At 43.9% G+C, this 22,720-nt stretch overlaps 1 protein-coding gene across 2 annotated transcripts in view; it reads right to left on the bottom strand.

Annotated features, from left to right (window-relative positions):
- Positions 1 to 22,720, bottom strand: part of LOC144162497 (oxysterol-binding protein-related protein 11-like) — a 40,335-nt gene that overhangs the window by 9,329 nt on the left and 8,286 nt on the right. For both annotated transcript variants that reach the window (XM_077693059.1, XM_077693060.1), the window contains exons 10-16: positions 22,413 to 22,486; positions 20,501 to 20,598; positions 17,282 to 17,421; positions 16,547 to 16,632; positions 7,700 to 7,781; positions 5,467 to 5,602; positions 1,072 to 1,182 (exon numbers count right to left, since the gene is read on the bottom strand). In XM_077693059.1, the coding sequence (XP_077549185.1) occupies positions 1,072 to 1,182; positions 5,467 to 5,602; positions 7,700 to 7,781; positions 16,547 to 16,632; positions 17,282 to 17,421; positions 20,501 to 20,598; positions 22,413 to 22,486 (727 nt within the window). The remainder of the gene's footprint in view (positions 1 to 1,071; positions 1,183 to 5,466; positions 5,603 to 7,699; positions 7,782 to 16,546; positions 16,633 to 17,281; positions 17,422 to 20,500; positions 20,599 to 22,412; positions 22,487 to 22,720) is intronic.

Below are 22,720 nucleotides of genomic sequence, written 5' to 3'. Positions count from 1 at the left end.
TTCATTACTACAAAACGGTAGTGGTTAGCGGACGAAGTTAGGGGACGAAGGGGACGAGTTTTTTCTCCATGTAAGCCAGAAAAATTCTTCAAGACCTTGCTCTGCTGACATGATCACTGGAAATACCATTATGCATAGATATTTTCTGAATGCTTAGAGGAATAAGTTACAACCTAGACTTGGGTTAGGTTAAGTTCTAAAATGTTGGGTTGGGTCGAGTTAGGTTGACCTATGCAGCATGTGCTAACGTATAGCAGATGTAGAGTTGACACTGCCTCAAAACAGAGGCAGTTCAGAAACAGAGCTTGGAAACTACGAGACAAGCTCTGCCCTCTATTTCTGTCGCTATCTTGCGGCCAGGTACTGCAAGGTTCTGTTTTAATAGTGGAGCTGTTGTACAAGCCCTAAGTTCGGTGTTGCAGGAAAAAAATACCAAGAAAATGCGGAGTGCTCGTGAGCGTGTGCCTTGCGGCGACAGCTGAGCGTTCCGAGCTCGTGCGGTGGCCTTAGAAAAGAAAAAAATAAAGAAACCTCCAGTGCTGTTGTCAGCGCTACTCCACGTGGAATGCTTGGCATGAGGGACACGATAATATTGATGCGACGCCTACTACTAGCGCAGAGCAAAGCAATGATGGAACACGTAAATGAACAATTTCAAACTTGTACAAATGCGTGGTGGTGTGCCCTTCAGTGCTCATGTCGAAAGAAATCCTACAGCTTCACTTGTGTGGCTCAGTACAAGCTTCGCCAGTTCAGCTGGTGGGAGTCTACAATGCTGAGGATGACTCTGCATCCCCCACTCGCCGCGAAGAAGACGACGACGTCTTCGTTGCGTATGACGGTGATTAAAAGCACCGCCAACTTTGCAGATAAACAATAACACTGAAACTTAACCATGCGTCCGGCAACGCTCCCCTACAACAGCCTCGCCATTCAAGTCTTGCGCGTGAGCGCAAGCTTCCGTGAATTTTTTCAACTCGTACCACAATTCCGTGCCCTTCTATCCTGCTTTTTTTTTTTTCTATTATGCGTTGGGTCTGAGGGGTGGGGTAAGTTTTGTGTGACACTTGCCTTCGCCCAGAAACTGCAGTCCCACGTAGTTGCCCATAAGGTTCGACTTGATTCCGAGGGAGGCTTCAAGGCACATTTGCTTCTCCAGGCATTCCACGTAGAAGGCACTCACTGCAAAGCGGTATTGCGGCAACTTGAGTCAAGCGCACTGCCACGTCGGCGCGCCAGTGGATCCTTCTCGGTAAATTACTGGCGGCTGCAGCCACAGGAAACAAAACACGTCGTCTCCTTTTTTGCTCTGCCCTATGTACTGCGCATTTGGCACCTTTTCAGGTGCATAATGCAAAACAAAAAGCCAATCTTCTTAAAAATCATGCACAAATTTTTACAGTAATTGTCACGCTGAGTCAAGTGGGTTTTTGCAAAACAGAGCCCAAGGAAATAAATGTTCCCTTTAGCTGGATGCACTACATTTGAAACATTTTTATTTATGTATAACAAATTTGCTTTCATGTTTATTTGTTTATTTATTTATTTATTTATTCATTTATTCATTCATTCATTCATTCATTCATTCATTCATTCATTCATTCATTCATTCATTCAAAGTACCTTACAGGCCCTGCAGGGCATTGGGTAAGGTGGGGTTATAGAGGAAATTATAACAAAATAACGGACAAAAGTTGTACAATAAGTAGTCATATGTTATGTATACATCAAGTCAAGTAAGCAGTGCAAAAAAATTGGGCCCATCTCCCCGCGAGGGGGACTCGAGTAAATGCGTCGCATAGGGGGTGGGTGTATTGCGTTAACGTTTAGTGTTTGGGGAGTTGGTGGTAGTGAATGCGTTGTATCAGCAGCTTCTTGACGTAGTTTGAATGAGTCAAGGATATAAGGCGCGTTCGTAGCCTCCCATTCTGTGTCGGCTTTGTGGCGCAGTGGGTAGAGCACCATGTACATTGCGTTCCGCCCGCAGGGTCGAGGGATCGAAACCAGGCGCCGCATAGTATTTTATTTTATATAGTGTAGGGGGAGGGGTGCGGACTACGACTACGGACGTCAACGCGAGTGACATCGTGAGTTACTGAAATGCTCTGCATTTAAAAAAGAAATTCGTCATAGCATCATCACAACGGCAATAGAATTCATACAAGAAATAAGAACAGCAAGTGAAACACAATGCGAAAACTCGAAAAAAAAAAAAAGGTCGAAAGCCGAAAAACGAAAACATTAGTACCGAAAAATACCGATCAAGTGCCCCCACCCATGCAAGCGCCCCCCAAGCATTTTCCCGGAATTTAGAATTTCTGTACACGACCAAGCAAGCGCCCCCTCCCACTTCCCGCCATTCCGAAAGCGTTTTTTTTCCAGGCTTTTGGATGCCACAGTGTTCAAAGCCGATGCCGAATGCAATACAATCCAAGTCGTTGCTGCTACGAGAACGCGTTACCAGTCATCGCCGCCATTTTTTTCGGGAGCAGTTGTCTTTTTTAGATGCAGAGCATCTGATTCACTCGCCTTGTCCCTCCGGCGTCGTCGTCGTTGTTGTCGTCGGCGTTGTCCACCCCTCTGCCATTCTCCTCGCCGCGCGAGCTGCGCTCTCCGCCGCTCACCCCCTCTCCTCTCCGATAACGAACACTCTCTCGCGAGGGGCATTGGATTGGATTTGATTGGATTGGCTTTGGCTTGGATTCGGTTGGATTGGATTAAAGTGGATTGTGTTGGATTGCGTTGCGTCATAGCCGCGGCAGACGCGCTGGGGCCGGCGCATGTGCAGTACTCACTCTTCCGCGGTTTCCTCTCCTTCGGGCGCGCTGCGCATATAACCGGTGTGCCGTTCTCCGGCGAAGCAACATCCACGCTTGGCTCAAACACCTAGAGTCCACGCCGCTTTACAAGTACGCCAACGTCGTCATCGACTGGGACCAGCTTACGCAGTCCCCTCAACGTTATGAGCGCTATAAAACGCGTTCCCTTCGCCGCTCCGCCTATGCGTCGCATCTACACAGGGGTTCCCGCGAGGGGAGGTGGGAGTTTTTCACTATGCATTCGTACACGGTAAAAAGGAAGCTCGAAGTAGTGGACTGGCATCCGAAAAATGGCAGAAACGTGCACCTCACTTCTCGCGTGTTCAAATAGGACAGTAAAAGGATACGTGAGTGGGATAAGAACTACGAAGTTTTGCTGCAACAAAACTTCGTTGTCCCCGAGGACCCTGACGAGCTGCAGACCGAGGGCCTGAACGTTATTTTGGGATCGAATTCTGAAGAATCGTTTTGCGGATTTAACAGTGATTCAAGTGAATGTGAAAATTTACGTTTTTAGCATTGCCTAGAAGTGTCATGACTCATAAATAAACATTTTTCATAATGAAGGCTACAGTGGCTTTCTCGCGATCGCCGCCATTTTGTGCCGCCATCTTGAATTTGGGGCCCGATCCGAATAAGGGCCCCCTCCCTATCTCTAAGCCAATTATCTACAAGTTTTGGGGGGGCGCTTGCTCGGAATTTTACGGTAGTCCTAAACCCAATCTTAAGAAACAGGTGCGTAATTATCTGACACACAATGTGTATAAAACAGGAATCCAACCTCGAATATTTGGGACAACACTGACACATGCCAATACACACCACAAGCGCGTATCATTGCTGGAGGTAGCGTAAACTCCACTTAGCAATGCTCTCCGAAGCACACTCTTTGTTAAAAGTTTATAGGCCACGGCAAAGGCTGCCAGGCAGCATATAATTCAAAGACGCAGCTTAACTCTTGGCTGCGACTAAAATATTTTTCTTTGTCACTAAAAGCGATTTCAGCTGCACTCGAGAGTTGTTACCATATTTTCGCGCGTATTACCCGCCCCTGCATATAATCCGCACCCCCCTTTCAGCCCGCCGCAAAAGAAAAAAAAAATCCTCGTATATTGCCTGCACATTTGATGCAGGAAAGGCTGGGCCAAAGCTACTGCTAAAGCAACACATCACACAGTACGTAGACAGAAAAAGCGTATATTTAGCAAGTAGAATACACTGACTGCAAGGCGAAAGTCACAATTGTGGTCTCTCTACCTCGCAATATGCATAACCCTAGCATTGCACAAGGCAGGCATTCATGCACACTGTGAGGAACCACCGCGGGTTCGAGCTCTTTGAGCACGCTCACGATACTGAAACGCCGTCGCGCCAAATCAACACCGCCTCTGTTGGGCAGGTGGAGAAAGGGGCGACAAAGGAATATGCCCAGGGTACGGAGGGAAGACGTTTATTTTATACTAACATTCTAGTCACATATTTTACAGTCCCAATTACACAATTTACAGTACAGGTACGTACTTCCCGTTAGGTGAAAGGGGCGATGGGGCGCCACGCGCAAGTGCGCACGTTTCGTCGGCGCAGAGCCAGTGGGCTCTTCTGTCAGGGCAAATTCCGGGGTGCTCGCACGTTGTGCGCGCGCGCATCGCCGTGCTGGCCGGATCGGCTCGCAGCAGCCAGGGAGACGGGGCCCATTCGCTCACAGGCGCGTACCGCACGGCGTGTTCGTCGAGTGGTAGGTACGGCCTTACTATATGCAAGCGTAGGGGCGACAGGAGCAGCCTTGGGCACGGGCCGCAGCCGGAAGGGCTGGTGGGCTTTCGCCGGCGCAACAGAGTTGCCGCCGGCTGGTAAAGAAAGCGTCACATACCTTCAGCCAACGCCTTCGGCGTCCTGGAAGCGTCTCCCCGAACGGACCCCCGCGCAGGGCGCGCGTTCGCCTCCCGGCGAGAGTCGGGTTCGGGCCTCGTTCAAACGGACCAATGAGGTGAGGTTAGCTCCGCTACCAGGGCGGAGCGCCCGCTGCGTGACAGTGTTTTATCGCCGCAACGGTCTCTGCAGGCTTCACCTCACGCAAGAGTTTGAGAGACGGCTCGGCTCTACGCAGTGGCGCCAAGACGAGCCGGAATTTTGGAGGAGAGAGGGGAAGAGCGCCGCGTAATGACACAAACCCAGTGATCGCGCAATGGCTAGGGCGTCAGGATCCCCACACAATTTACTAACGATATTCAGTTGTTAAGAGTGCGCTGGTCCTTGTTTTTTCTTCCGTGTCCTTGCACGTTTTGCGCAATCACTGCCATGGAAGGCTTAGTCACTGTTACTGCGTAGGAGCTTCATGGCACAACGCGTATTGCCGTGAAGCTGCACCAAAGGAAAAACCCCGCATATTATCCGCACCCCTACTTTGCCACTGAAATTTTCACATTTTTGGTGCGGATTATGCGCGCGAAAATACGGCAATCTTTCGCTCTGCATTCCTTTGCGGCCTAGAATCTTCGCGTTGTCTAACAACTGCACTACTTTCCAAATGGCCCACCAGTTTCATTATTACAATTACAGCAACACATGTAGCAGCGTTCACATGGTGCGCTACGAATATGCTGAGCTTGCCAAGTGGTACTGCTACCAAGCCACGTGCGGGACATACCTGGTGGGTGATGGGAGACCTGCTCGGCTACAAAAGTGACTTGAGTACCGACTTCGCCCGCACCGCCGGCGACTTGCCACGAGCAGTGGAACATCTCGCCCAGCACTGGGTTGTATGGCTTTCTCGCCGAACGACTCTGTCGGTCAGTAACGCGCAAAAAAAGACTAAAATTCATTACTCAATGGCAGCGCAATAACCTTTCATTGAGCAGTTCAATAACAAATCAAAACCAAGCTAGCCAAACTTATCGTGCCAGACAAGAATAGGAGCACGTCAACCGTCATCAAATTTTTGCTCATTTTTTGGAGTCTACAGTACTCCCTTTACACTTCAATTTCTTAAATAGAATTGCTGCAGCTTACAATGAAGCAACTCACTGGCCCGGCAACAAAAGCAAGTGACTGTTTTTGCAAAAGCTTGCTTGGAGCTTGTTCTCCCAGAACGCTACAATATAAGGTATGCTGAATGATGCTGAATGCAAGTTCTACTACTCGACGTATACAGGGGTGAGACAGCCACACATATTGCACAGTTTTGATACAATGCCGTTTTCCTGTGCAAGGCTGCTCCAAACACACGAAAATTGCGAAAACTGCACCAAACTGCTCAAAAATAGCCTGAAAGGCACAGATTTTGACGCTCACGTCAATTTAGGCAGGGACAAAGGCCGAGTAACAACGTTAATTTTCCAAGCAGCGCGTAGGTGGCGGTGTTTCTAGCAGAGATGGGGTGATAAGATCTTGGTATCACTAGGTCAGCCGAGCACTCATGTTCTGCCTTCTGGTCACCTTTTATCGTCACTCACTCATAAACGCACAAATAGCCGATAAAGACTGTGAAACAATAGCTTCTAATGCACGACTGGCTCTCCAGCTGGGTTTGCATTGAAATGGCTTTTTCGATTGGGCGTCGCTGGCGGCAATGCGGCTGCCACCTAAAAGTGCACTTTAAATTACGTGGTCAGCTGGATTCCCATTCAGTTGTTATTATCTGTTGCGGTACTGAACATTGACAGCGCAGCAATAATGCTTGAGGACGCGTGCCAGATTACGGGAAGTTGTGCGGCTCAAAAGCGTTCATCGAAAACAATATAGCACGTGCGTCTATAATAGGAGTTTATGTTACAACCCCTAAAATGAGTCAAAGCGAACGTTTCGCCTCGTTGCAATGATATGAAAAGCTGAGTTTTTGCTGTGTTTGACAGCAAACTTGCTAGCCTCAGGAATGAAACGATTGACACGCCAGAAGTTGCAGACCGCGCCGCATCGTGTTCACGCAGCGCCCGATAGTAAGACTGGTTGCTACTGTTTCCAAGGAGTAGTTAATTGACATACGAGTACCGAAATTTAAAACTAACAGCAAGGTGGCTAAGCATAGAAATGTTACCCAAATTACGACTGCGGTGAAAGTGCACCCAACCGATTGAAAGGGGAAAGCTGGTGGGACGGAACAAGCCATCACCTCGTTTGGCGCAACTTTTGCTGCGACTCCACACTGATTCGTACAACGCAGTCTGGGATTACAAAAAGTAAGAATTGCAGCATCCAAGTGGTGAAAAAAAACACGCTACGATTGGAGCATGTTTTTAATTTGATATTTTTAACGACCCTTTACGTTGTGCATTTCGTACTTTGCGATACTCTGTTAAAAAACACTCGTGTGCATTCCAAACTGATTCTAAAGTTGCTACAAATATGACTTTTAAGCTCCTCAGATGATGCATTAAATGTTGTTAACTGCTCCAAATCAAGTTTCTTCTGCTCCAAAAGCTTTTTCAGCAGTCTCACCCCTCCTTGTATATCAAATGATGAAAAGGAGTAAAGATACAATCAGCAAAAAGAAAACAAGAAGGGTATACTGTACATCAAGTGACAAGAAGCAGTGATGTTTATCTTTAATTCATTAAGTAACCCTTGACTTATATTCACACTTTTCGCAATTTTGATAACCTACAGGCAATCCTATAGGCTATCGGAACTACTGCTGCAGGCACGCACTGAAGCTCTAGCGTTGCGTCGAGCGTCGAGGGGCTATAACGAGCACACGAAACATTTTTTGCGGATGTGATAGCTGATTTTCGCAACGTTAGCGCAGATAAAAAAAACCTTGTCTTTTCAAAGACAACATGTCAAAACTGCTTTGGACGAGCCTAAGCTTGTCCCTGGTAGTTCAGTAAAAACCTCAAGCATCTTTAGTGTAAATTCGCAGATGAAAACCTCAATTAAGCACCCACCTTTCTAGTTGCGTAGAGCGAACACAGCAGCCACTCTGCGACCATGACCAGCCTTTCTTCCGGTGTCGCGCCATCCGCTATTCTGCGCAAGTTTCAAAGACTGACTGGTCACACTGCCATCAAAAAGGCTTCTATAGAAGCCTGAAGCTTCAAGACAAAGCAGTCTGAGAAACTAGTTAGTCTGGCACGATCAGGAGGCAATGCACTACAAACGGGACGAACAGAAAAAAAAAAGACCACAAAGCACGACACGGTGTGTATTTTTCGTCGGTTTGTCCAGTCCTTCCGTCTTTCACATTGCATTTTCATTCAAGAAAAAAAAATATCAAATGAAGCACGATTTCTCATGTGGTGTGCATCAACAAAAGTTCTATGAAAGCAAAAAAATTAAAGCCGTTCCACTCAACGTGAAAGCTGCCGGAAGTGCAGAGCAGTGATTCGCCATAATGGGCTGTGGCGCCGTTATCCGCTCACTCTCACCACACATCACATTCTTCGCCGCCCTGTCTCATTCCTCTCCTGATGAATTCAACGGAGCTTTGTTCAACACATTTTACATTTCCCGCCTTCGCAGTGCTCACACGCTCCCTGCCTGAAGGCACATTCCCACTGGCGATGCGCCTCGTCGCGCGACGAAAAGCGACGTCGCAAAGCGACGAGCCGGCCGTCGCTTTTCGGCGTTTTGCGACGGAGGAGCCGATCACTCTCGGTCCGAATTCCCTCGTCGCGCGACGGCCCCGCAAAACCGGTAAGCCAATCATGGCCGCGGAGTAGGCTGACGTAGCCGGAAACGAAACGTTTCTTTACATCCGGTATGCAAACGCTGCGGGCGGGTGGGCGAGGACGAGCCACGAGCCGCCGCCTCCACCGCCGCTGGCTCGCTCGGCCAGGCGCTTGGCCCGCTATCGCTGTACTCGCCGGGTCGGGCCGGCAAGCAACTTCCCGTGTGCATCGGTTCTTTGGTCAGTGGCTTCAGCGTACGCGTGCACTAATCAACGAATAGCGTGGAACTCATCAGTGTGGAGAAGCGTGTATGGATTGTAAAAGCAAGTAATCATCGTATAGAGCTAGGTGGACAGCGAGACGGTAGGTTGACTTGCAGCCTCATCGTACTATAGGTGCTATGGGCGACTGGTAAACACGCGTAGAGTTCGGTGGCGTCAGAACTTTGCGCCTGTGAAAAGAAGCGACATTTGTGGGCCGTGATGCGGGTGTTGTGGCGTGAAAGCAAGCGTGTGCATTTCTTCGTGCAATAATATGTTGAAAAGAGCGTTCTTGAGTTTGTTATTTTCTGCTCCTCCCGCAACCCGTAAATGTTTTCGGCATTGCTCCAGGTTAGTAGCATGTGTTTTAGTTTGATTTCTACCTGCTTTTGTCGCATAACATCATTTTCTTTGACTGGGAATGGTTGACGCACCAACGAGGTCATACAAGTCGGGAAGCAGCTGCGCTGAACGTAGTCGCATCATCGCTCATCGCAAGTGCGAACACCACCTCAAGGCCTCATCGCGCGACGCGCGCCGTCGCGCGACGAGACAAATCGCCAGTGGGAATGGTGCCTTGAAACTGCGCCAGCGGCAGTTCTGTTCTTTTTGTGCTTGCTTTTCCTCCCCCACGCGCCGGCATTGCACTGCCACTTTTTCTCTCTTACCATTAATTATGTATATTTAATGTTCTCTTAATTCTCTTAATTATGTATATTTTGCCTCAAATGTACCTGCAGTTTTCTTTGCATTAAACAACGGGAAAATATATGACAAGCGCCAGCAGTTCACGAGTTTCGAACACTTATGACTATATAAACCACTTGGCTTTCGATGCCTCTGGGTTACGCCGTGACGTCAGAACGCCATGTGGCTCTACTCGGGTCCAGCGAGCGAGCTATGCCAACAAGGTGAGCCCCTAAAGTGCTCTGCACTTAAAACTAAAACAAGAAACTTGTGTTACACAATTTAAATAACGCTCGAAAAAATCATTACGCATAGTGGTACACTACATGGGGGGAAGTGGTATAGAGAGAGGGAGGGTTCAAAGGTGATAAAAAAGGTGGCAAGCTGCCCACATAAACAACCGCGCTTACTAAACACAAGAACGGGGTCACTGGACGCAAACAGCAGTCATTGTTTGACATGACTGATCGCATTACTGCCAGCTGCGTGTGTTTAACAATAGAACTGCATTTTTTATCTGAGAGAAGCATTCCTAGCTGTAAGTAACGATTCATTCTCTTTTTTTTTTTAATGTAAGGGGCATTTTTATGTGCCGAAGTTGCACTTGGGCATCCTGTAGTGGTGTGTACGGATTAACTTTGACCACCTCGGGATTCCAATGTGAGTCAGACGATAATGCATTGTTTTAAGGGGGGACAGTGGTCTTAAAACTTTAACTTCTATTATTTTCAAGTAAACTTTGTGAAACTTGTCAGTCTTGCTGCTTTAGTCCCACTGATTTCAAATGTGCCATTGTTTTTTCAGCTGGTCAATTACATCCCCAGATAATCAGAGATAATTTTTTTGGTCAAACAATAGGCAAAACAATGCTGGTCATAAAACTGTAATCCTTACATTTTCCAATACTACTATGAACCCTGGTGAGTGCAACAATCGAAGCAGTTTTTTGATCCATCGCTTGGAACTAATTTTGCAGCTCATTAAACTTCAGTGCTTGAAATGGGCACTCAAAATGGTTCCTTGCCACTGTTGCCACCAAAGTTTAATGAGCTGTAAAATTAGTTCCAAGCAGTGAATCAAAAAACTGTTTCGATTATTGCATTCATCAGGGTTCATAGTATTGGAACATATAAAGTTTACAGTTTTATGACCAACACTGTTTTGTCTATTGTTTGACTAAAAATGGCTAATTACCCCTAATTATCTTGGGAACTAATTGACCAGCTGAAAAAACAATGGCACATTTGAAATCAGCGGGAAAAAAGCTCCAAGACTGACAAGTTTCACAAAGTTTGCTTGAAAATTAAAAGAAGTTGTTTTAAGACCAAAAGAACAAGCCGATTGACCAAGAAATGTGCTTTTAATGTGCCGCCTTTGACCAGCTGAAAAAACAATGGCACATTTGAAATCAGCGGGAAAAAAGCTCCAAGACTGACAAGTTTCACAAAGTTTGCTTGAAAATTAAAAGAAGTTGTTTTAAGACCAAAAGAACAAGCCGATTGACCAAGAAATGTGCTTTTAATGTGCCGCCTTTGACCAGCTGAAAAAACAATGGCACATTTGAAATCAGCGGGAAAAAAGCTCCAAGACTGACAAGTTTCACAAAGTTTGCTTGAAAATTAAAAGAAGTTGTTTTAAGACCAAAAGAACAAGCCGATTGACCAAGAAATGTGCTTTTAATGTGCCGCCTTTGACCAGCTGAAAAAACAATGGCACATTTGAAATCAGCGGGAAAAAAGCTCCAAGACTGACAAGTTTCACAAAGTTTGCTTGAAAATTAAAAGAAGTTGTTTTAAGACCAAAAGAACAAGCCGATTGACCAAGAAATGTGCTTTTAATGTGCCGCCTTTGACCAGCTGAAAAAACAATGGCACATTTGAAATCAGCGGGAAAAAAGCTCCAAGACTGACAAGTTTCACAAAGTTTGCTTGAAAATTAAAAGAAGTTGTTTTAAGACCAAAAGAACAAGCCGATTGACCAAGAAATGTGCTTTTAATGTGCCGCCTTTGACCAGCTGAAAAAACAATGGCACATTTGAAATCAGCGGGAAAAAAGCTCCAAGACTGACAAGTTTCACAAAGTTTGCTTGAAAATTAAAAGAAGTTGTTTTAAGACCAAAAGAACAAGCCGATTGACCAAGAAATGTGCTTTTAATGTGCCGCCTTTGACCAGCTGAAAAAACAATGGCACATTTGAAATCAGCGGGAAAAAAGCTCCAAGACTGACAAGTTTCACAAAGTTTGCTTGAAAATTAAAAGAAGTTGTTTTAAGACCAAAAGAACAAGCCGATTGACCAAGAAATGTGCTTTTAATGTGCCGCCTTTGACCAGCTGAAAAAACAATGGCACATTTGAAATCAGCGGGAAAAAAGCTCCAAGACTGACAAGTTTCACAAAGTTTGCTTGAAAATTAAAAGAAGTTGTTTTAAGACCAAAAGAACAAGCCGATTGACCAAGAAATGTGCTTTTAATGTGCCGCCTTTGACCAGCTGAAAAAACAATGGCACATTTGAAATCAGCGGGAAAAAAGCTCCAAGACTGACAAGTTTCACAAAGTTTGCTTGAAAATTAAAAGAAGTTGTTTTAAGACCAAAAGAACAAGCCGATTGACCAAGAAATGTGCTTTTAATGTGCCGCCTTTGACCAGCTGAAAAAACAATGGCACATTTGAAATCAGCGGGAAAAAAGCTCCAAGACTGACAAGTTTCACAAAGTTTGCTTGAAAATTAAAAGAAGTTGTTTTAAGACCAAAAGAACAAGCCGATTGACCAAGAAATGTGCTTTTAATGTGCCGCCTTTGACCAGCTGAAAAAACAATGGCACATTTGAAATCAGCGGGAAAAAAGCTCCAAGACTGACAAGTTTCACAAAGTTTGCTTGAAAATTAAAAGAAGTTGTTTTAAGACCAAAAGAACAAGCCGATTGACCAAGAAATGTGCTTTTAATGTGCCGCCTTTGACCAGCTGAAAAAACAATGGCACATTTGAAATCAGCGGGAAAAAAGCTCCAAGACTGACAAGTTTCACAAAGTTTGCTTGAAAATTAAAAGAAGTTGTTTTAAGACCAAAAGAACAAGCCGATTGACCAAGAAATGTGCTTTTAATGTGCCGCCTTTGACCAGCTGAAAAAACAATGGCACATTTGAAATCAGCGGGAAAAAAGCTCCAAGACTGACAAGTTTCACAAAGTTTGCTTGAAAATTAAAAGAAGTTGTTTTAAGACCAAAAGAACAAGCCGATTGACCAAGAAATGTGCTTTTAATGTGCCGCCTTTGACCAGCTGAAAAAACAATGGCACATTTGAAATCAGCGGGAAAAAAGCTCCAAGACTGACAAGTTTCACAAAGTTTGCTTGAAAATTAAAAGAAGTTGTTTTAAGACCAAAAGAACAAGCCGATTGACCAAGAAATGTGCTTTTAATGTGCCGCCTTTGACCAGCTGAAAAAACAATGGCACATTTGAAATCAGCGGGAAAAAAGCTCCAAGACTGACAAGTTTCACAAAGTTTGCTTGAAAATTAAAAGAAGTTGTTTTAAGACCAAAAGAACAAGCCGATTGACCAAGAAATGTGCTTTTAATGTGCCGCCTTTGACCAGCTGAAAAAACAATGGCACATTTGAAATCAGCGGGAAAAAAGCTCCAAGACTGACAAGTTTCACAAAGTTTGCTTGAAAATTAAAAGAAGTTGTTTTAAGACCAAAAGAACAAGCCGATTGACCAAGAAATGTGCTTTTAATGTGCCGCCTTTGACCAGCTGAAAAAACAATGGCACATTTGAAATCAGCGGGAAAAAAGCTCCAAGACTGACAAGTTTCACAAAGTTTGCTTGAAAATTAAAAGAAGTTGTTTTAAGACCAAAAGAACAAGCCGATTGACCAAGAAATGTGCTTTTAATGTGCCGCCTTTGACCAGCTGAAAAAACAATGGCACATTTGAAATCAGCGGGAAAAAAGCTCCAAGACTGACAAGTTTCACAAAGTTTGCTTGAAAATTAAAAGAAGTTGTTTTAAGACCAAAAGAACAAGCCGATTGACCAAGAAATGTGCTTTTAATGTGCCGCCTTTGACCAGCTGAAAAAACAATGGCACATTTGAAATCAGCGGGAAAAAAGCTCCAAGACTGACAAGTTTCACAAAGTTTGCTTGAAAATTAAAAGAAGTTGTTTTAAGACCAAAAGAACAAGCCGATTGACCAAGAAATGTGCTTTTAATGTGCCGCCTTTGACCAGCTGAAAAAACAATGGCACATTTGAAATCAGCGGGAAAAAAGCTCCAAGACTGACAAGTTTCACAAAGTTTGCTTGAAAATTAAAAGAAGTTGTTTTAAGACCAAAAGAACAAGCCGATTGACCAAGAAATGTGCTTTTAATGTGCCGCCTTTGACCAGCTGAAAAAACAATGGCACATTTGAAATCAGCGGGAAAAAAGCTCCAAGACTGACAAGTTTCACAAAGTTTGCTTGAAAATTAAAAGAAGTTGTTTTAAGACCAAAAGAACAAGCCGATTGACCAAGAAATGTGCTTTTAATGTGCCGCCTTTGACCAGCTGAAAAAACAATGGCACATTTGAAATCAGCGGGAAAAAAGCTCCAAGACTGACAAGTTTCACAAAGTTTGCTTGAAAATTAAAAGAAGTTGTTTTAAGACCAAAAGAACAAGCCGATTGACCAAGAAATGTGCTTTTAATGTGCCGCCTTTGACCAGCTGAAAAAACAATGGCACATTTGAAATCAGCGGGAAAAAAGCTCCAAGACTGACAAGTTTCACAAAGTTTGCTTGAAAATTAAAAGAAGTTGTTTTAAGACCAAAAGAACAAGCCGATTGACCAAGAAATGTGCTTTTAATGTGCCGCCTTTGACCAGCTGAAAAAACAATGGCACATTTGAAATCAGCGGGAAAAAAGCTCCAAGACTGACAAGTTTCACAAAGTTTGCTTGAAAATTAAAAGAAGTTGTTTTAAGACCAAAAGAACAAGCCGATTGACCAAGAAATGTGCTTTTAATGTGCCGCCTTTGACCAGCTGAAAAAACAATGGCACATTTGAAATCAGCGGGAAAAAAGCTCCAAGACTGACAAGTTTCACAAAGTTTGCTTGAAAATTAAAAGAAGTTGTTTTAAGACCAAAAGAACAAGCCGATTGACCAAGAAATGTGCTTTTAATGTGCCGCCTTTGACCAGCTGAAAAAACAATGGCACATTTGAAATCAGCGGGAAAAAAGCTCCAAGACTGACAAGTTTCACAAAGTTTGCTTGAAAATTAAAAGAAGTTGTTTTAAGACCAAAAGAACAAGCCGATTGACCAAGAAATGTGCTTTTAATGTGCCGCCTTTGACCAGCTGAAAAAACAATGGCACATTTGAAATCAGCGGGAAAAAAGCTCCAAGACTGACAAGTTTCACAAAGTTTGCTTGAAAATTAAAAGAAGTTGTTTTAAGACCAAAAGAACAAGCCGATTGACCAAGAAATGTGCTTTTAATGTGCCGCCTTTGACCAGCTGAAAAAACAATGGCACATTTGAAATCAGCGGGAAAAAAGCTCCAAGACTGACAAGTTTCACAAAGTTTGCTTGAAAATTAAAAGAAGTTGTTTTAAGACCAAAAGAACAAGCCGATTGACCAAGAAATGTGCTTTTAATGTGCCGCCTTTGACCAGCTGAAAAAACAATGGCACATTTGAAATCAGCGGGAAAAAAGCTCCAAGACTGACAAGTTTCACAAAGTTTGCTTGAAAATTAAAAGAAGTTGTTTTAAGACCAAAAGAACAAGCCGATTGACCAAGAAATGTGCTTTTAATGTGCCGCCTTTGACCAGCTGAAAAAACAATGGCACATTTGAAATCAGCGGGAAAAAAGCTCCAAGACTGACAAGTTTCACAAAGTTTGCTTGAAAATTAAAAGAAGTTGTTTTAAGACCAAAAGAACAAGCCGATTGACCAAGAAATGTGCTTTTAATGTGCCGCCTTTGACCAGCTGAAAAAACAATGGCACATTTGAAATCAGCGGGAAAAAAGCTCCAAGACTGACAAGTTTCACAAAGTTTGCTTGAAAATTAAAAGAAGTTGTTTTAAGACCAAAAGAACAAGCCGATTGACCAAGAAATGTGCTTTTAATGTGCCGCCTTTGACCAGCTGAAAAAACAATGGCACATTTGAAATCAGCGGGAAAAAAGCTCCAAGACTGACAAGTTTCACAAAGTTTGCTTGAAAATTAAAAGAAGTTGTTTTAAGACCAAAAGAACAAGCCGATTGACCAAGAAATGTGCTTTTAATGTGCCGCCTTTGACCAGCTGAAAAAACAATGGCACATTTGAAATCAGCGGGAAAAAAGCTCCAAGACTGACAAGTTTCACAAAGTTTGCTTGAAAATTAAAAGAAGTTGTTTTAAGACCAAAAGAACAAGCCGATTGACCAAGAAATGTGCTTTTAATGTGCCGCCTTTGACCAGCTGAAAAAACAATGGCACATTTGAAATCAGCGGGAAAAAAGCTCCAAGACTGACAAGTTTCACAAAGTTTGCTTGAAAATTAAAAGAAGTTGTTTTAAGACCAAAAGAACAAGCCGATTGACCAAGAAATGTGCTTTTAATGTGCCGCCTTTGACCAGCTGAAAAAACAATGGCACATTTGAAATCAGCGGGAAAAAAGCTCCAAGACTGACAAGTTTCACAAAGTTTGCTTGAAAATTAAAAGAAGTTGTTTTAAGACCAAAAGAACAAGCCGATTGACCAAGAAATGTGCTTTTAATGTGCCGCCTTTGACCAGCTGAAAAAACAATGGCACATTTGAAATCAGCGGGAAAAAAGCTCCAAGACTGACAAGTTTCACAAAGTTTGCTTGAAAATTAAAAGAAGTTGTTTTAAGACCAAAAGAACAAGCCGATTGACCAAGAAATGTGCTTTTAATGTGCCGCCAAACACGCTTCGTAAATGCTTTCCCGACCTGCATTTCAGATAGAAAAATGCATACACATTGGCGAAGCATTCAAGCATGGTCTTAGTTCAAACCCTTGAAAACGCATTTTCTGCCTGGACAATTGGGGCTCCCTTGTCAAGACAACAGCCCCTGTCGCAATTTAACGCAAAACATAAGCGGGTAAATCATTTGCCTTGCATAAGAAACAAGAATTTTTTTCTTGGGTTGCTTATACACAGTAAGTACGCAAGGTGTATTCGCTTCTACACTCACCTGAGGAACATGTCAGGATAGCTCATGAAGTCAGCATAGACTTCAAGAAGGGACCTTGGCTCTAGTACATAGCCCGGAAGGGTCACCTAAATGCCGGTGATAAAAAAAAAAAAGAAAAGAAAAGGTAGTTCCGTGCGACTCAAATGGCTGCAATGTTCAACTGTGAAAATGTGACGTAATTTCTACATATTTTTTTATTATAACTTCCTTTCCCAGCTGTTCAATCACTTAATTAAACTTATCTCCGGGCTTACAGCATATCGATACCGTGCATTGACAAACAGGTTTAATTGAGAATTTATTGGATCCGATAAGTGCAAATATTTAGGGAAGGCATTGTAAGCTTGATTCCCTAACGCTCAAATAGCACGACAGCATGTACAGGTGCTCATAGTGGTACTAATTTAACCAAATTTCAGAACATGAACACTGCATTACACGATTTGCCGCCAATACTTTTGGAGAGCTTCACAGCCAAAATTAACAGCCATAGTTCACTCGAATGATGACCTCCTGAAACTGAACTCAATTAGAGACAAGAACATATGTGGCACCTACAAGAGATGGCCTGAGCAGTGTATCAGTACCATGCACAAAGATCTCACAAACGAGCTCATGATGTGTAGTGCGAACTGAAAGCTAGCTGACAGGCCTTCTTGTGTAGAAGGTGTGGTTCCTAGCTTTCGTGACTCTACTGCACTGAAGCAACACGTTGTATGGGGAGCGTGCACACACCTTTGTGAGGTCCATGCCGAGCTTTAGCTTGGACAGCAGCTGCAGTATCGCGTCCTTGTTCTCCTCGGTCGGTATCGAGAGGTCTTCGTCGCCGCTGTCGTCTTCGTCAGGCACTTCGCCAGAATTGTTGCTGTCCAACACTGCGGCAGAAGACGAGAACCTTTGACAAGGACTGTCTGCACCTTTTTGAGAATTCCAACGCCACCTTATAACAAAAAATACACAAAGCACAGGCGATACTGTTGTAGCGTCCCAACGGGCAATAGGCATCGAAGCACCATTGGAACTAACAGGGTCGTACCAGCTAAAACTGTCTTCGCTTTGTCAGGAAACAAGAAATTCTGGACCATCTACCAGGTCAGGGCTTTCTAAAAAGCCTAAACTCGTATTTAGCGCTCGTCAAACTTGTGATACTGCGCAGCACGTCTCGCAAGGCATTGATGAACACAAACAGTTGGATGAAAGCAGGTGTGAGGCTTAAATAATCACTTCGGTATTTCAGCCATACTTGCTTTGCTTATCACATAAAATGTCCAATTCAACGTAACAAATTCACTTCGCCGACACCTCGTTTGAGTCTCGTCTGTCAGCTGCGTTACATCAGCGGCTTGTGAACTTCTGTCTACGTTAAGTTCGCTGCCACCTTTACTCAAAGTCAGAGCTGTCACTGGCAGAATGTCCTACGTCTTGTATACAAAATGAGATAACTGACGTCTCGTTGAGGCTCCAATGATCAACAAGCCTTCAGAAATACACCAAACATTACAAAAAAGAGTTACGTCAAAGTGCTTATCCGCAATTTAGCCCTCAAAAAAGATCTAGTTTTGATTTGTTGCTTTACCCCGCGTCTAACAGTGCCCTGTAAAAAAAAAAAATTAATTAGCTTGCTGCTGAAAGCTGTTTGTTCTCATGGGCATAAAAAAAGATTCAATTTAAAACTAGGCATTCAAACAGGTGCCTTCTGTCCTACTGGTGCATATATGCTGTTTGTTTCCATCTACAAAGCAGAGCAGGTGGTAAGGGCTGTTTTAAATTTGTATTTTTTGGGGGTTATTTTTAACTAGACACAGCTGCAGCGACTCCCATTACGCTGCTCAGACAGCGAATCCTGCTGTAGGAAGAAAAAGGTAACAGGAAGTTCACGAAAAATAATTTCAAGCAGTTTTAAAAAGAAACATTTAAGCCAATGCGTTCAGCCAGGTTCACCAAGACTATTATTTTCGTCATCTCACTAGGCCAGTTTCACGGACATTGCAACCACGAGTGTAGCACATGCACGTTCTAAACAGAGTTACCTGCAATGAAAAAAACTGCCGAAATCATAGTAACATTTAGACTAATGTGAAGGCCATAAATTAAAGCAATCGGAAGCAAAATATGAACATTTTACACGACCAAGTCTTAAATTACTGCATTCTTACTTTTAACGCTGTCTTACCCAAGCAGCAACCTTTGCAAGTTTATTCTACATTCATCTATGTAGTGTATGCAGTTTTATTCGACGTTAGAGCGCAAAACTAAGCTACAATTTGAAAGTAACACGACTGCCGTGGTGGAAGCTACAGAAAAAACATGATGTTAAACCTAAGCAGTCAAGTTTCGCTCCAGGAAGTTAAAATGCAGTCATAATCTCGCACGACGTGTGGTTTTTATTACTGGAAATGTAAACCAGCTCCTGCCACCATAAGCGTTGTCCACAAAGACCAGGCATTCGAGCATGGCAGCATGCTACTTTACTTACTGTACCGGGAGAGGGCATGCAAAGGACTGCACTAAAACTACTATGAAGCCACGAGACACAGCATACGTGAAATGAAACAGCAACTTTTATTGGTCACAAGTGGTCCGCTCTGAGAGCGCAACAAGAGTGTCCCGTCACGCACACCAGTGTTACTCTGCACCTGCGCATATCTCAGACAATTGAATTAACTCCTCTCCTCCACAAATCGAAAAAAAGGAGGGGCAGGGGGAAAGTCATTTGAGCAGTCAAAGTCTAAGTTGCGCACTAACAGGACGATTGCAACCGGATTGGCTACGGATTTCTAAACTGAAGTAGCATTGAGCGTGTGATTTGAAAGAGTTTGTAGACTAGAAGACTGTCGCATACGGACAGCCTGTGAAGCTATACTGGTAACAGTGGAGAGATGTCAGCCGTTTGTTCGAGATTAGTCCAAAGTGTTGGCAAAGATTTGAGATGGAAAAAATAAATGCTAGCCACTAGTACCTCTATCATATATAAAAACAACGTCTGCAGCATACAAGGCCTACGCATGCTACTGCTTCTTTTTTTAGAACAAATGCTCAACTTACACACTGGCGGCAGCAGAACTAATAGTGCGTGGAATGTATTTCTACCAAAACAGCAAATGACGTGCACTTTTTTTTAAGTCAGATGGCATGATACCAGCCAAAAATAGCCGAGCAAATAGCCATGTCTAGTGCACAAACGTTTTGAAATAACTCGCAGCAGCATCATCGATGAGAGAACACTGGTAGGAAATGTATCGACAAAAGTTTTGACTGCTCGCAACTACGCACAACCGCATGCAGTGATAATCTAGAGCTGTGGAATAAACGTCTTGGCACTGTGCATTGAATGGCAGTAGATAACGCCTTGAACAAGATAGTAGCAGATAAGAACTATACGTCTAGCCAGAGTCTGATGTCCCAACCAGCTTCGAAAACCTATGCGGGGACAACTAAGCGAGCCTCCTCCACAGATAAGTGCAATTTGCAAAGAAGCATCACGAATGTGTTCGCTTTGTGGCTCACATTTTAAGCACACTAATACAGCCGCTGATAGGATAAAAGCGGACGTAACTGATATCAAACGACCATTTAAGACAAACATGTCTCTGCAACTCGAATGCGGAGGTAGGGGAAAAGAAAAAGAGGATACAAAAACAAAACAAAATGAGACCTTCGTGTAACAATACTGTTCAGATCAGGCACCGACCTCAAAAACTTGGACGAATACGAAGCGTGCGAGTAGTCACATCAGGCACAAAAGGTCGCTGTAGTACCCTCCACACACGTCTGATTTCCTTCCGTGACCGCGCCAAGTGAAACGCGATAACATCTTTGCTGATACGTCGTTGACGGGTTGTTCAAGGGGATGTGGGGGATAGAAGAGGCGTTTTTTTTTTTTCGTTCTTTTCTCTCGGCGACAAGCTCACAGAAACTGGCACTTGCGTCAGCTCAGGGGACTGCTGCTGTTACCTGGGCCAGACAAACAGCTGCTCGCAGTCGTGTGGCCCGGCTTACACGAGGCACCCGGTTCACTGTGGTTGCCGCCCCCGTCGCCACCGTCTGGCACTCTGTAAGAATGGCAAAGTGTGGGGAGAGGAGGAGATTGTGGTTTTTGAGAACTCTCGAGACTTGTGAACTGAGAAAATGCCCGTTTGCTCTTCTGCGACCCCGAAACATTGTGCAGAGTTCAACAGCGATCGCGGTAATGGCATACTTCCTGTAATGTTGTGGGGAAGGATTCTCTGAAAACCTAGGAGGAGGAATAGGAGAAATTACATATTTTCCGGTGTATAAGTCGCGTTTTTTTTCTGAAATTTTCGTTGGTGTGTCTTTTCTAACGAACTGATCCTCTACGAGTTTAACTGATTAACGAATGCGTTTTGTACACCGGTGCGTCATATACACCGATGCGACTTGTATACGTTTTTTGGAGGGAAAACTGCCGTGTTGAGGGGGGTGCGACTTATAAAAAAGTGTGAACTTATAGACCGGCAAATATGGTAGATTACATTCATCCTTCTCTTACGGGCATCTGTACAAAACACCTTTGCACGTATTTCATTTATGCTTGCTATTTTCTGGTTGCGATAGTGTTTATAGGATTAGAACTTCCATAGAAGAGTTTCATGTTTGTTTATATTTAGCTGTAGTAGTCTGATGGAAACTCCGCTTGGAGACAAATTCCCCCCCCCCTCTCACCAGCCTTCTTGCAATAACAAATTCATCTATGCTTTCCGTCGGCTGGTTGAGGTGTCAGCGTAACGTCAGACAGTTATCAGCCCCTATCTCCCCTTCCCTCGTCCCCAACAATCACTTCCTTCTCCTCCTCCTATGCTTTCCGCATATTCAAGTAAATGCAGTTGTCTAAACCAGCGAGTTTAGAACAAACAGATTAAGCTTATGCAAGTCAAGCATGACCAAAAAAAAGCAAAGGACACCAACAGCTTGGTGTTTTTTCTTGGTCAGGCTTGAAATGTACAAGCTCAGTGCATTTCCTCTACAAACATTTGTTGGAAATCAGCGCTTTCGTGTTCCGTTCCCCCCCTTGTCCCCGCTTGTACTGTGCTGTAAATATTTGTCACGATACAAACCTGCAAGAGTATCCAAATTAAAAGCGCTGTAATTTCCGCACTCATTATGTGCACACTTAAACCCTCAACCAGTTCTTGGCAAGCCTTGCTTATACATACACATAAGGGTGTTCCCGATTCCATTACAAAAACCCATGACATTGACAACCTAAGCCACAAATGGGCCACATACCACATTTTCGCGCGCATAACCCGCACCAAAAATGCGAAAAATTCAGGGGTGAAGTAGAGGTGCGAGTTATGTGCGAGGTATTTCCTTAGGTGCAGCTTCACCGCAATGTGCATTGGGACGTGATGCCTCTACAGCAGTAACAGCGACTAAGCCGTTGCTATCCCATTGACAGTGCTTATTTTGCACACACAGCTCCACAACATATCAACCTGAAAAAATGTATGCAGCAAGTCATCTAGTTACGTAGTCAGCTAGGTGAGTTCTTTTGCATAAACAAATGTGTTAACGTCGCTTGAGTAGTAGCTTTGGTCTATCCTTTTATGTATAAAATATGCGAGCAATACGCGGGGATATATTTTCTTTTTCATTCGTCGACGGAATAAGTGCGGGTGCAAGTTATATGTAGGGGCGGTGTATACGCGTGAAAATGTGGTACTACTGATAACCTTTCAACTAAAAACGACAGGCGTGATGCAAAGCTTTCAGACAACAGCGTCTCTCGCAAATTACTCGCTGGTCTTGTGGGCGTCTCACCGTCACAAGCAGTATACGCTATAGACATGAAGAAACATGGTTCAAACGGAAAAGTGTTACAAGACACAAGGTCTGGCTCACTCACTCGGTGCTGCTGCTTGGGGGTTCCAGCCACTCCACCGTGGAATTGGCTGGCAAGCCAGCAGGATGGCAATGGGCCTGTTGACAAAGGCAGAAAACAAAAATGTTAAGCTCACTTTTGCAAAACGTTTGTTCACCACACATGCCGTACAGTGAAAGCAGCGGCAGATGCAACTGAAAGGAGCCATGAAGAGAAAACAAAAGTTTGTTTTATTCGAAAAAATTAGGTGTTTCATAGTACCCCAAGCACTTTCCTGGAAGCAAATGATGCTTTATTCACTGAGAAATAAGGCAATTTAAGCCAAAATTTTA

The sequence above is a fragment of the Haemaphysalis longicornis genome, unplaced genomic scaffold (assembly GCF_048455015.1).
Source record: "Haemaphysalis longicornis isolate Haplotype H1 unplaced genomic scaffold, Haemaphysalis longicornis Haplotype H1 scaffold_12, whole genome shotgun sequence".
NCBI classification, from domain to species: Eukaryota; Metazoa; Arthropoda; class Arachnida; order Ixodida; family Ixodidae; genus Haemaphysalis; species Haemaphysalis longicornis.
This window is presented reverse-complemented; position numbering and strand designations above follow the sequence as displayed.